This window comes from Carettochelys insculpta, chromosome 5 (assembly GCF_033958435.1).
Source record: "Carettochelys insculpta isolate YL-2023 chromosome 5, ASM3395843v1, whole genome shotgun sequence".
In the NCBI taxonomy this organism is placed as follows: domain Eukaryota; kingdom Metazoa; phylum Chordata; order Testudines; family Carettochelyidae; genus Carettochelys; species Carettochelys insculpta.
In genome coordinates, this window is record NC_134141.1 from 12,290,286 (window position 1) to 12,302,433 (window position 12,148).

The 12,148-nt window shown below is 42.4% G+C and overlaps 1 protein-coding gene across 2 annotated transcripts in view; it reads left to right on the forward strand.

Moving 5' to 3' along the window:
* ECPAS (Ecm29 proteasome adaptor and scaffold) overlaps positions 1-12,148 on the forward strand; it is an 86,175-nt gene that overhangs the window by 38,155 nt on the left and 35,872 nt on the right. For both annotated transcript variants that reach the window (XM_074994686.1, XM_074994685.1), the window contains exons 17-24: positions 2,521-2,601; positions 3,601-3,820; positions 4,835-4,926; positions 6,379-6,513; positions 8,404-8,569; positions 8,996-9,168; positions 10,233-10,334; positions 11,839-11,962. In XM_074994686.1, the coding sequence (XP_074850787.1) occupies positions 2,521-2,601; positions 3,601-3,820; positions 4,835-4,926; positions 6,379-6,513; positions 8,404-8,569; positions 8,996-9,168; positions 10,233-10,334; positions 11,839-11,962 (1,093 nt within the window). The remainder of the gene's footprint in view (positions 1-2,520; positions 2,602-3,600; positions 3,821-4,834; positions 4,927-6,378; positions 6,514-8,403; positions 8,570-8,995; positions 9,169-10,232; positions 10,335-11,838; positions 11,963-12,148) is intronic.

Here is a 12,148-nt window from a genome sequence, read left to right on the forward strand (position 1 = left end):
GGAGAAAGTGGAACAAATGAAGGAGGTTGCTGTTGACTCAAAGGTTTAACCAAACATCTTCATAGTAACTCAGTGGAAAAGCAAAAACAATGAGTGTGCGATATGTCACAAGCTCAACAGCATAAGATGCCCCAGGGCCTGAAGTGATAGCAGCTGTAGCAGTGTAGTCCCCTCCGTTTGCACGTGCAGGTGAGCAGCAAGGGTTTAAATAATGCTGGCTTATGCACTTAAGCAGTAGAGAGTCTGAAATGATTCTTAAAAGTGTGTTTTTTCTGTGTAGTTGCCTCCATGGGGACTGCTGCAGATGGGGGTTGCTGCAGACCACCTGGGGCATCCCCCTCTGACAGTGGCACAGTGGGGCTGGAGCAACCCCCTGTCCATGGTGAGTTGGGGGCTTCTCCAGCCCCCACTGGTTAACCAGTTTAACATCCCTGTAGGAAACTAAACTAATTGATGTGCCATAGCCAGAAAATGGGAAGGACTGAGATACCCTAGTACCCAAGATCCCTGCAGTGGCAGGGAAGTTTATTGAGCTGTGTGTAGGTAATCCTGTAAGTGCCCCACACTCTGCTGCAGGAGGTGAAAATGCCCGGATAACTGCCAGTCCAAGCTGGGGGAAATTCTTTCCTGACCTCACATACAGCGATCAGACCTACAGCATATGAACAAGAACCAGCCAGCCAAGTATCTACAAGAGAATGCTCAGTGCCCCAGCGTATCCTGTCAGGTGTACCAACTTCTCCCGGGCCCAGAGGAGGGAGATCAAAACCATCCCTGAAGCATGAGATTTAGGAAAATGAAATGAATTCATAGCTGGTTTATGAAATGTATTCTTGTCTCAGTATTGTCCTTCAGTTAAATAGCCCTTTGTGCTTCCTGATGTTTACTCCAGTATATTTTTATTGAGCAATCATGTCTCCTCTCAGCCCTCTGCTAAGCTAAGTGAGCCTAGCTCTTCTAGTTTCCATTCAGGAGATCACCCTTCATTCCATTAATCATTCTAGTAGCTCTTCCCAGCACCTGTTTCAGTTTGAATTAATTTTTCTTGAATATGGGTGAACTGAATCGTACCCAGTTCCAAACAAGGTCCTAGCAGTACCTTGCATAGTGGCGCCAGTGCTTTTATTCCCACTGGAATGCCTCTCCTGATGCACCCTAGAATTCATTTTCACAGCGGCATCACGTTGGGGGTGCATAGTCATCCTGTGATTGGCCCATACACCTAGGTCACCCTACTCCTCTGTCACTTCTAACTGATGAGCTGCAGGCTTGTAGCAGAAATTCTTCTTGGACTGTAAGCGTTTTGTGCTGTTGAATTTCATCTCCCATCTGTTCTCTAGTCTTCTAGGTCTGCCTGTATAACATTCTAGTCCACCTTTGTATCGATGCCTCACTGTTTTGCATCAGTCACAAATAAAATTTTACTTGAAGGTGAGGAGGGTTTTAAATCTCTGGCAAAAGCTGCCTTTATCCAAAATATGAGTAATTCCAGTTAAACAGGTGATTTAAAAAAAAAAAACAGAATTTTAATCAATGGGATTGAAAACCCCATTTCAATTAATTTATGATGTCACTAGTTTACTTGGTATTGCATAGTCCTTCACCTTAGATACAATTTCTACTGGGAAAAATTGTCTGCGCTCACCATTATTCAGGTCTTTTTTAAACAGAAGCATCAAAGGATACCAGACCAATTTTTTCCCTGTGTTGGGACATCTTTTAAGTGTTTGTTTTTCTCATACAAGTGGTGAATAATAAATGTGTGCTGGAACAAGTTCATGAAAGTAACACTTTATGGGCGGGGTCAGTGTGCAAAACGATTTACATATGTAGATTAGATTACCTCTTCTTTTCAAAATCTACACAACTAAATTTAAAGGAAGGAGTAAGATCTAGTGCTTTGAGAAACTAATAATGAGCCCAGATCCAAAGTCTTTCAATGATGTGACTTTGGATGTTTGCTTAAGCTCTCTCTGCCTCATTAGGGCCCAATTCAGCATGGACTATGAGGACATAATCGACTCCACAATTATTGAATCCAGGCCTAGAACTGCGGTACATGCTGAAGAATTAAATGCCTGTCTTATCTCACTGCAATGTTACAAGGACAGCTGGGTGCAAGCTGTCTGACGGAACATTTTTCTGTTGGAAGATGCTGATTTGCTGGAATTCAAGCTTTCTGTGAGAGTGTTGATTTTGATGACTTTCCATGGGAAACCAGACTAGTTTCGTGCTGGCTCCTAAGCTTCCTGGCTTCTGGTCAGGAGGGATTGGGAGCATTTTTGGAATTTGGGTTTTAAATGTGGGAGGGAAAGTCCAGCTCTGCTCATGAGGCATAATTCAAGATTCTGTAGCGCTCTTGAGATCTTCTGGTTAAATGCATTATGGAAGTGCAGTGTTTTTCTTTTATAATTTCATTTGCTGAATGAAAGATACAATTAGCTGCTGCAGAAAATATTATGTATATGTGCCATTAGCAGTACAGAGCATACCACTGCTAAATATATGTTTGTTATTTAGGCCTCTCACCGAATGAAAACTCCTGCTAAATATGTGACTGGAACTGCTGTCCTGCCATTCAATCCTGCTACATTTGGAGAGGTAATTGTATCCATCGTAGTGTAATTGCAATACATTCTTACATGTCTCTTAATTTATGGGATAATGAGAAAATGGTGGTAGGATTTAGGCACTGAGCTGGGACTCAGGAAATCTGGTTCAGTTTAAGAAATTCTGTGAGCTTTACCTGACTGCCCCAGAACTCCTCAACAATCTCCGCCCAAAAGGGAAACTTGAAACAGCTTGGCAGTTGGTGTGTGTCAAGGGTTGGTTTTCTGAGGAATTTATGTTGACAGTGCTGCCTCCAATACACCTGACACTTAACTTCACAAAAGAAGGCACTGACTCGCTCCCCCAGATGTGGGATATCAAAGACAGAAGCCATGCCACCCCTCAGGCATTGCTTGGTAGCGGTTAGGATGGTTCTGATGTCAATGATGAGCTTCAGACACAACAAATCAAATTGAGAGGTGATGTGTTACTAACAATAGCGGCTAAGAGACACTAAATTGGTGTCACCACATGCTGAACTGGCTGAGAAAAGGTGCAGGTTACACCAGTATGGAAGCACCTTTGTATTTGACCAATATGATTTAACCAAGCAGTTTTCAAACTTTTTTGAGCTGAGCCTCCCTTTGAGTTACACCAGTTGATTGTGTGCCTGCCACCATGAAGTACCAGTAGCAGTAGCTCTTGCTATCAGGCTCAAGGAGCCAATAGAGGCCCCCTGAATATTGCTCCACACCCTCCATGAGGGGCATATCCTATCGTTTGAAAACCTCTGACTTGATCTATCTAGACTCAATTGCTGTTGTAACTGTGGAGGATAGAATGTATTGCAGAAAGTGGTTCCAACATGCATTATGCTTTTTATTATGCCCAGTAACACAGATGACCTTTTATTTTGTGAAATGGCATTAAATCAGAAATTCCATTTTTTTTCTGAGTGAGTTAAACACAGCCCCTGCCTTCCCTGTGTACTGTGACTTGTTTCCCTGTGAACTACCTTTAACCCTATATTGTTCTTGTCTCTCTTTTTAGATAGTCCTGTACCTGCGAATGTGTCTTGCTCATAGTGCAGGTGTGGTGCCAGCCTCTCAGAGCTTAGCTGACATGCAAGACCATGCTCCAGCAATTGGTCGTTATATCAGAAACCTCCTGTCTGGCAACTTTATATCTTCATCTTCCTCAAAAGGTGGAGAAAGCAACCCAGTGCAGATCTATATTGGCCTCCTTCAGCAGCTGTTATCTGGTGTTGGAGGTAAGAAATCATAGGCCACAGTGCTGAGGAAAGGAGAAAAGCTGTTCCCGTAATTTGAGTGAGCGTTGGCCAAGCATACTCAATTCCGTGAACTTCACTTCAGTGACCATAGGGTTGCAGTAATTGCTAACCCAAGCTATTAGATTTAACCCATGCTTTTCAGTTTTCAATTTAGAACCCTCACACACCATTGTGAACGGGGTAAAGGAGGGACAGTTCCACAATTGTGTGTTAGACAGGAGTGTCTGACTTTTCAGGCCACTGTCCGTGTTTGTGTTAGTCTTGTACATAGGCACCAACTCCATAGGTGCTCCAGGGCTAAACCGTCCACTGAGGAAACGTGTGTGTGTGTGTGTGAGAGAGAGAGAGAGAGAGAGAGAGAGAGAGAGAGAGAAGCATACGTATGCCTGGATTAATTTCGTGTGGGCCCAAGTACCTGGACTGTGGCCCTGACTCCCCCCACCTCACTCCCTGCATGAGTTTCACAGCTCGGCCTTGTAAAACCAGGGTTGAGAGTTCAGCCCTTGAGGGGACCATTCAAGGGTCTTGGGCAGGTTAGATTTAAAAAAGAAGTTGTCTGTCAGGGATGGTGATAGGTGATGAGGGCAGGGGACTGGACTGGATGAGCTCTTAAGGTCCCTTCCAGTTCTCTGAGCTTTCATGGGAGGGAGGAGCCAGAGAGGAGTGAGCATCCAATGGCAGAAACAGAAGTCAGCACCTGTGCCCTTGTATTTTGACAGTCTTCATCACAGAACTGAGGCAATTTAAAGTTTGGTCACAAATTACTTGTGTACCTTTAAAATAGTTACCTAGAAATTTCCATTTATATACTGTTTGTCTAATATCCATAAGCGAGAGAGCGCTCAGAAATAAAGTTATGACTTTGAACTTTCCATATTATCTGGGATCTTTAAAGCTGCACTAAAATGCTTGATATGGCATCATTCGACTGGTTTTATGATTAATTGTAAATAAATAAAATGCCTTTTTTCTGGCTCTGTAATTTCCCTTCAGGTTTGCCTGTCATGTACTGTCTTCTTGAAGTTGTTTCAGTATATCCAGAAAAACTAGCTACCAGATTTGTAGACAAAATAGATTGGATAAAGGTATGTAGCACGTACTTTTGTTCACCTTAGCAAAATCTGTCATTTCATCCCACTGGCATTTGATTTTTATTTTTATTTAATTATTTTTTTTATATATAAAAGACACAACTTACAAATCACACTCCTGTCTGTGGTGGGTTTTTTGGTTGGTTGGTGGCTTTTTTTTTTTTTTTTTTACTTACTCTTGTTACAGGTAACATCTAGCTCAGCTACAATGGAAAGACTAGTGAAAGAAATACTTACATCGTATTTGACTATATAGAAAATGCTCTCAAATGTACAGTTCCCCTGTTTCTTCTTTATAACCAGTTAGGTTCTCCGTTGCTGGAAAGACCCCCATAAACATCAAGAGGGGAATTCTAAGAGCCTTCAGAAGTGTTTTTCAAGAAGTTTTTAAAAATTGAGATATTTACAGCATGTACAAATGGATGGATGGATGGATGACTTCACCAGCTAAGGAAGGGAAATAAAGCTTTTAAAGAGCTTTCTTCAGGGCGTGTAAAAATCAAAAGTAAATCAAGCAAAAAAACCCTGGGGAATAGTCCACAGAGGATGCCCCCTTCCCCTGGAGTTCTCTTTTGACCCAGCTTGTCCTTCCTTTTAATATCCTCCTCCTTCAGCAACAAGGATCTGACACCCAGTAACTAGAGGCTCTATCAGAAATGAGATTTTTAAAATCCATTCAGTTTATAAAAAAAAAAAAAAAAAATCAAGTTGCAACTGTCCCTTAAGTTTTCCCATTTGTGACTATAGTAACGTACAGGATATTGCATCTTTACTGCTGATTTTAATTGACTGTTTGACTTTAACGGCATGATTTTTTTCAAAAGTGCACATAGAGTTTCTGTGACTTTGCATGCATACAGCCATCTTATAACCTCGTATAATTAGACACAGCAGCATGCACTTCAGAAACATCAAGCCTTAGCTACTGGCCAGCTAATCAGCTACGAGGGAAATTATCTTGCAAAGTGAAAGATTCTTTTTCAGTATTTTTTTCTCTGCTAGGTTTAGTTTGCACTGTTCAGAGAGTTCTCTCTTCCAGTTAATTACTCTGATCTGGTATGTTTGCTAGATCAGACTTTTTAAGGTAGGAACTGATACGAAGCGCCCCTCTACATTCTGGATGGGCAAACTTTTTGGCCAGAGGACAACATCCAGAGGGGTAATTACTGTGCCTCCCCCAAGCATCCAGGGTTGGCCTGGCCCCCCATATCCAGCAACAGCCCCTGCTCCAAACTCTGTCCCCTATCCAGCACCCCTTGTTCCCTGCTCCCCTTACCACACTGGTCCAGAGCACTGGACATGTCAGTGTAGTTGGGTAGCTCCCTCTGAACCGTTATAATGTACTGTAACTCTTTTAGATCTAGAATATTAGTGGTTCATGTGCCGTCTTCATTCTGGTGTGTGTGTTGTTGTGTTTTTTTTTTTTTTTTTTTTAAACTTTTACAGAGTCTTATGAATACAAACAAGGAAGAGATGCGTGAGCTGGCAGCATTGTTGTATTCAGTAGTGTTGTCTGCCATGTCTGGAAATGAACTTAACTCCTCTGTACAGCAACTGATCAAGACAGCAAAAGACACTCATGTAATTACATTCACTTTATCTGTTTCTTGTAGGTTTTCTTTATAGTGAAAATTTAAATGAAGATGTTAATCATATGGCAGGTCCATAATTTATTAGTATTAGTGATGTTTCCTTTTAAATGGAAAAGCACCATTAAATTAGTTTTATTACTTCTGGGAGGTAGGAAAATGTTGCTGTAATTTGAGCAAAACTGCTTTTATTTTAAGTAAATAAATAATTGAAATTCTACTCAGTCAATATTGGATGTTCCTCCTATGCACAACCACAACAGTTAGGAACAATGAAGAAGTTTAGCCTTTAACTAGTCCTCATCCTATTGCATGATAATGGGTTTTACCTGCTACCTCAAGCAGCTATAGGTGGTGGTGGTTGTTTTTATTCATGAGCAATTAAAAGTAACCACAGGACTTTACAAAAACAAACAACTTGTTGTTCATGGCCCTTCCATTGGCTAAGCCACAGCTCCCTCCCTTTTGCCTCAGGGCAATGAAAAACGTGTCCTACCCCAGAGCCTTTGCTAAATAGGACATGGTTTTAAAGTCAGCAGCCTTCACCTCCTATCACTGTTATGGCTACCAGATGGGGTTTCCATCAGTCCCTCTGAGCCCCTCTCTTAGTTCTCTTATTTCTGTGTCTGGAGCTTATCTGAGTCCCTTGATGGGATTGTGAATGATGTGGCATTCAAGCTCCCACCCTTAATGGAACCAGACAGATTTCTTGATGCAACTCACCTGCAACAGTCTAAGAAAGAGTTAGATCTCCCAGCCATGTTTTCCCACACAATTTGATTTTAATTCCTATGTACATCTCAGTAACCTACTCTTATACTAGTACCTTAACACTAGTTCCTTTTTGAAGTCAAATGGGACTAGTACTGTGGTTAAGCTGTTAGAAGTAAAATGGAGTCTGTTTTGTCACACAAATTATTTCTTTTAGGAGAACTTTCATTCTCCCTTTGCGATCTTCCAGGCCCTTCTAGATCTACTCATTTCTACTGAGTAATACATTGAGGATCAAACAAACACATTAAAACAAAAATACAGTTCTGATATTTGCTCTGCTGAAATCTTGCAGCCTTATTCCTGCAGAGAATGCTTTTAAATGAATCCAGCCTACAGGGTAATCACACTAATAAGACTTTTCCAATACAAAGATCAACGCTGAGCTAATTAGTGTTCTTGACATTTGTTATAGTTGAGTCTCAAAGCTTATAGCCCACTGAGCTGCATGGAGGTAGTTTTAACCTCATCTAGGATTAATGGATCAGCAGTCATGGCAGCCAGAGCCCTGGGGCCTTTAAATCACTGCTGGAGCACCATGAGGTGCACTGTGGGTGGCTTTTAAGGCTGCCTGGGGAGGCGGGAGTGCTGGGTGGTGTGCTCCAGACAGTGCTGAGGGCTCAGACGATGAGGGATGTGCTGTGGTCTGGGTGCTGTTGAGATCCCGCCCCTTCCATGTGCATGGAGCAGGCCTCTCCCAGACCTGCCTTGCCCAGGGGCTCTATGAAGAAGTCTTCTTCACTGCTTGTGTGTGCAAACTGGACAAGACTGAACTGCTCACATTCGGGAGGATATCTGTACAAACTAAAGAAGTAGAGATGTTTTTCCTCCTGGTAACTTGATGGGGAGGTGTTGCTGTGGCTTTCTGTGGGTTTTATGCTCCTACTCCCTGTAAATATTGGTAAGTTTCCTCAGGAAGTTTAAATTTGCAAGAAGTATTGACAATATTAACCACCCATAGACCGCACCTGAAGCTGCACTATAGCTCAGTATTTTCACGCAATGCCTTTCCAGTGCGCCTTTCTATACATATGTCTTTTCACATATATTGTGTGTGAAATGCATGATTGTGTCTACGTAGACTTCTTAACACTATTGGTATTGTCTGTAGAGCCCGGAGATCCAACATGGATCCTTGTTGGCTTTGGGATTCACAGTTGGAAGATACCTGGCCAAAAGGAAAATCAGAATGGTGGAGATGCATGACATAGAAGAACCAAATATTGTTGTCATGCCAGAACAAGACCAGCTCATAAAGACTGCAGCAGAAACCATAGGTAACTGTCAGTGCCATGGTGCAATACAGTACTTGATATGAACATCTGTGTAAACATAGTTTCTATTTGCATCTGGTTCAGGAATTTCTCAGGTTGGCTGTAGCTACTGTCAGTGTACGTGTTGCTGAGTAATACATCTCTGATGGATTTACTGGTCTTTTAAAAATGTTTCCCTCCCTGTTATCAGGTCAGATGTAAATGATGCTCATTACCCCAGTATTAATTAGGAGATAGACTTCTACATGAAAGATAAGCAGCTGTGTGTTTGTGGCATATTCTTCTCTCACTTGTTACTCTGACTTCATTCCTCTTTTTCTCTGTTTATAGGGGGAAAATGTTGCGTCTTTTTTTTTTTTTACATATAGCCTTTTGACTGCACTCAGATTGTAGGGACAAGAACCAAGTCATCCTCTTGCTTTTCTGCAGGTTCCTTTTTGGACAGCACTTCTCCGCTCCTGGCAGTTGCTGCTTGTACGGCACTAGGGGAAATCGGCAGGAATGGCCCCTTGCCAATTCCCAGTGAAGGCCCTGGGTTTACAAAGCTGCATCTTGTTGAAAGTTTACTGACCAGAATCCCTTCTGGCAAGGAAACAAATAAGGCAAGATATTTCTGGTTTGTTCATTTTGTTTCTGGGATATTCTCTTTTGCTTCTTGTTTGTTTTGAGTTAAAGTGAAACTAGCGTGAGTATACATCAAGCTGAGCGAAGGTGCCTGTACAGCCTTGATGACGGCATTTTTTCAGAAAGAGCTCAGCCTTGGTTTAATTACTCGGCTCCCACTGAAGTCAACGGGGTCTTAACCCCTGGCTCTGGAGGAAGAGAATTAGGACAAAATCTCTTCAGTTAAAAAAAAATCTTCTTGATTAGGAGTAATAGAAAGAAACTGGGAAAATGAGACATTGTGGCTGAAAAGCTGGAAGAGCTTTTCTATCCCTAGGTGAAAGACACTAGTCTCTGAACTGAACTTCAGATGAAATGAGGGGACATCCCACTACCTGGGACGTTAGCTAATGCTGTTCTATAGGGAAAAGTTATGTGTAGGCAGGAAGATATACTGAATGATCTCCAGGTTGAAACTCTGAAATCTTGGATTTCTCCTGCTTGGCAACATCCATGGTCTGGCAGGACCACAGATCTTCCAGGGCTGGGAGAGGGAAGAGCCAAATAACTGATCTACTAGTCCATGACAGAGCAGCCACAACTTGAATGGTGGCAAGGGGAGGGGGCTGGGAGCAGCAGCAAGAGAGCCTTGTCCCAGGAGCAGTGGCTGGGGCTGTGGAGCAGCAGCTTGCAGTGGCTTATGGCAGGGACAAGGTGGGAAGCCATAGGCCGGGGAAGCTGTGGATGGGGAGGGGCTGCCTGGGGCCAGGAGCTGGCAGCTGGGAAGCCGTGGCCCAGGCCAGGGAACAGCATCTGCCAGCTGAGCCCTGACTGAGGAGCCTGCAGGAGTTGGGCAGATACGGATGACAGCTAGAAGGGGAGACCAAGAACGGGCTGGAGGCCAGCGTGGGGCAGAATCTATCTCTTCTCCCCCGGTTCCAGCAAAATCCTTGGTCCGGGACTGCTCAGGTCCTGGCGGTGCCATATCAGGGAGGTTCAACCTATAGTAGATTTAAAGGGTCTGCTGTGTTTGTGAGTAAAATTTTTCGATTCTCTTTTTAAGATGAAAGAACGAGCAATACAAACACTGGGTTACTTTCCAGTGGGAGATGGAGACTTTCCTCACCAGAAACTACTCTTGCAAGGGCTAATGGATTCTGTGGAGGTAAGGCACTGGTGTTTTCCCTTGCATCTAATTAATATTAGCCTTCTGAATACTATGGGCCACATTTACAAACGGACATGAAGCAGCTCTTTGAAATTACTCATTCATTTTCCAGATCTGTTTGCAGAGCAGGCTGGTAGATGGTGAAGAGAACTTTTGTGCATGTAAACACTTTTGGCTTCAACTCCCAGTCCTACATACACTTCTATATGTATTATCAATGGAACTGTTTATGCCTGTGAAGTTAAGCACAGGTATAAGTGATTACATTAATGGGCCATTTTAGAGGCCTTTTCTGAAAAGCTTGTCTTTCAAAAATGTAGTAAATGTACACATTGAATGTCAAAGTATCTTGTTCCTCTGACAAATTTTAAACAAAGGGCAGATAATTGTATTGGAAAGATTGTGTTGTAGCTCTGTTGCATTAAGCATTTTAGAAGAAAATCAGCAATATATTTTTGTTAATCCCAGAACTTCACTCTATCTTGGAAATTTTTTTTTTTTTTGTTCTGCACAGTATTTGAGAACTGCTGACTTAGTAAAGTGAGATGCTGGATGGGAGAATTAAAATCCCCTTATACAGTAGGGTAGTGTTCTGCATTTGCTTGTTGGTTTTCCCTTTCTCAGTTGATCATAATCACAGCAGATGCACAGGTGACTAGTGAGTACCAAATATGCTTCTGTGGCCAAACCCCGTAACATGACATGATTATACAAGCAACAAGAATGACTCATCCTGTTTGAAGATACAAAGTTGTTCTTTCAGAATGCTTTGTCTCTTGATAGAACTTTCCCTAAGAGAGAATAGCTTGCTCACTTGAGCACAGGGACTTTTTTGTGCTTGTGGGAAACTAATAGTGTAAGGCTGCAAGCTGAGGGACTGATTCTGCTAAGAGCTGAGGCGCTGCTGCTTTAAAGGAATTTGATGGGAATTCAATGGGAACCTTTCGAAAACCAGGATTTAGGGTTATATGTAGTAGTAAAAAATTGTGTAGAGATATAAATTAAAGGAGGAGCAAAGTTCCTTGCCTGGTCCTGAGGCAAATAAAAGTAAGAGAGAGGAGGTGGTAGAATGTGCTGTTCAGCTTTTCAGTGTACCCAAATAGAACATTTAACATCAATTTGTTTCCTGAAGTGGTGGGTAGGGAATTCTTCTTTTTTCAGTCAAGGTCATTTTAGCACCATTTGCCCTTTGTTTGCTGGTTTGGATAAATACAGAACACTTTTAAGGACTTACAGTAACTCTTCACAGCAGGCTGTCAAATATCCTGTGGAGCATTCTGTAAAAATAAAGGACTGAGGTTTTCAAAGTTGCCCAGGGAAATTGTACATTGAATTACCATCAGTTTTAATGTGGGGCTTAGCAGCCAAATGGTCTAGGGAGCTTTGAAATCTCTGCAAAATGCTACTTGACTGCAGCACTCTGCTCAGAACTGGGGTGAGAATTACTGGGGTAGTTAATTAACAAGGTGATTATTAAATGAAGTCCTATTGTATTTTTCAGGCCAAGCAAATAGAACTTCAGTTCACTGTTGCTGAAGCCATTACCAGTGCTTCAATAGGAACCAGCTCAGTGGCTGCTCGTGATGCTTGGACGGTCACCGAGGAAGAATATACTCCTCCTGCAGGTAGACGTTGCTGATTTGGATGGTTTGATGATAGCAAAAAGAACCTGAGGGGTCTGTCCTAGAAAGGACAGAGCACCTCAGAGACACTAATGGAAGTTAGAGACTCTTAGCATCTCCCCAGTGATGCTCAGCACTCAAGAATTTGGCCCCACACAAAATGAAAAGATTTTCAAGTGTGGGCTGTTT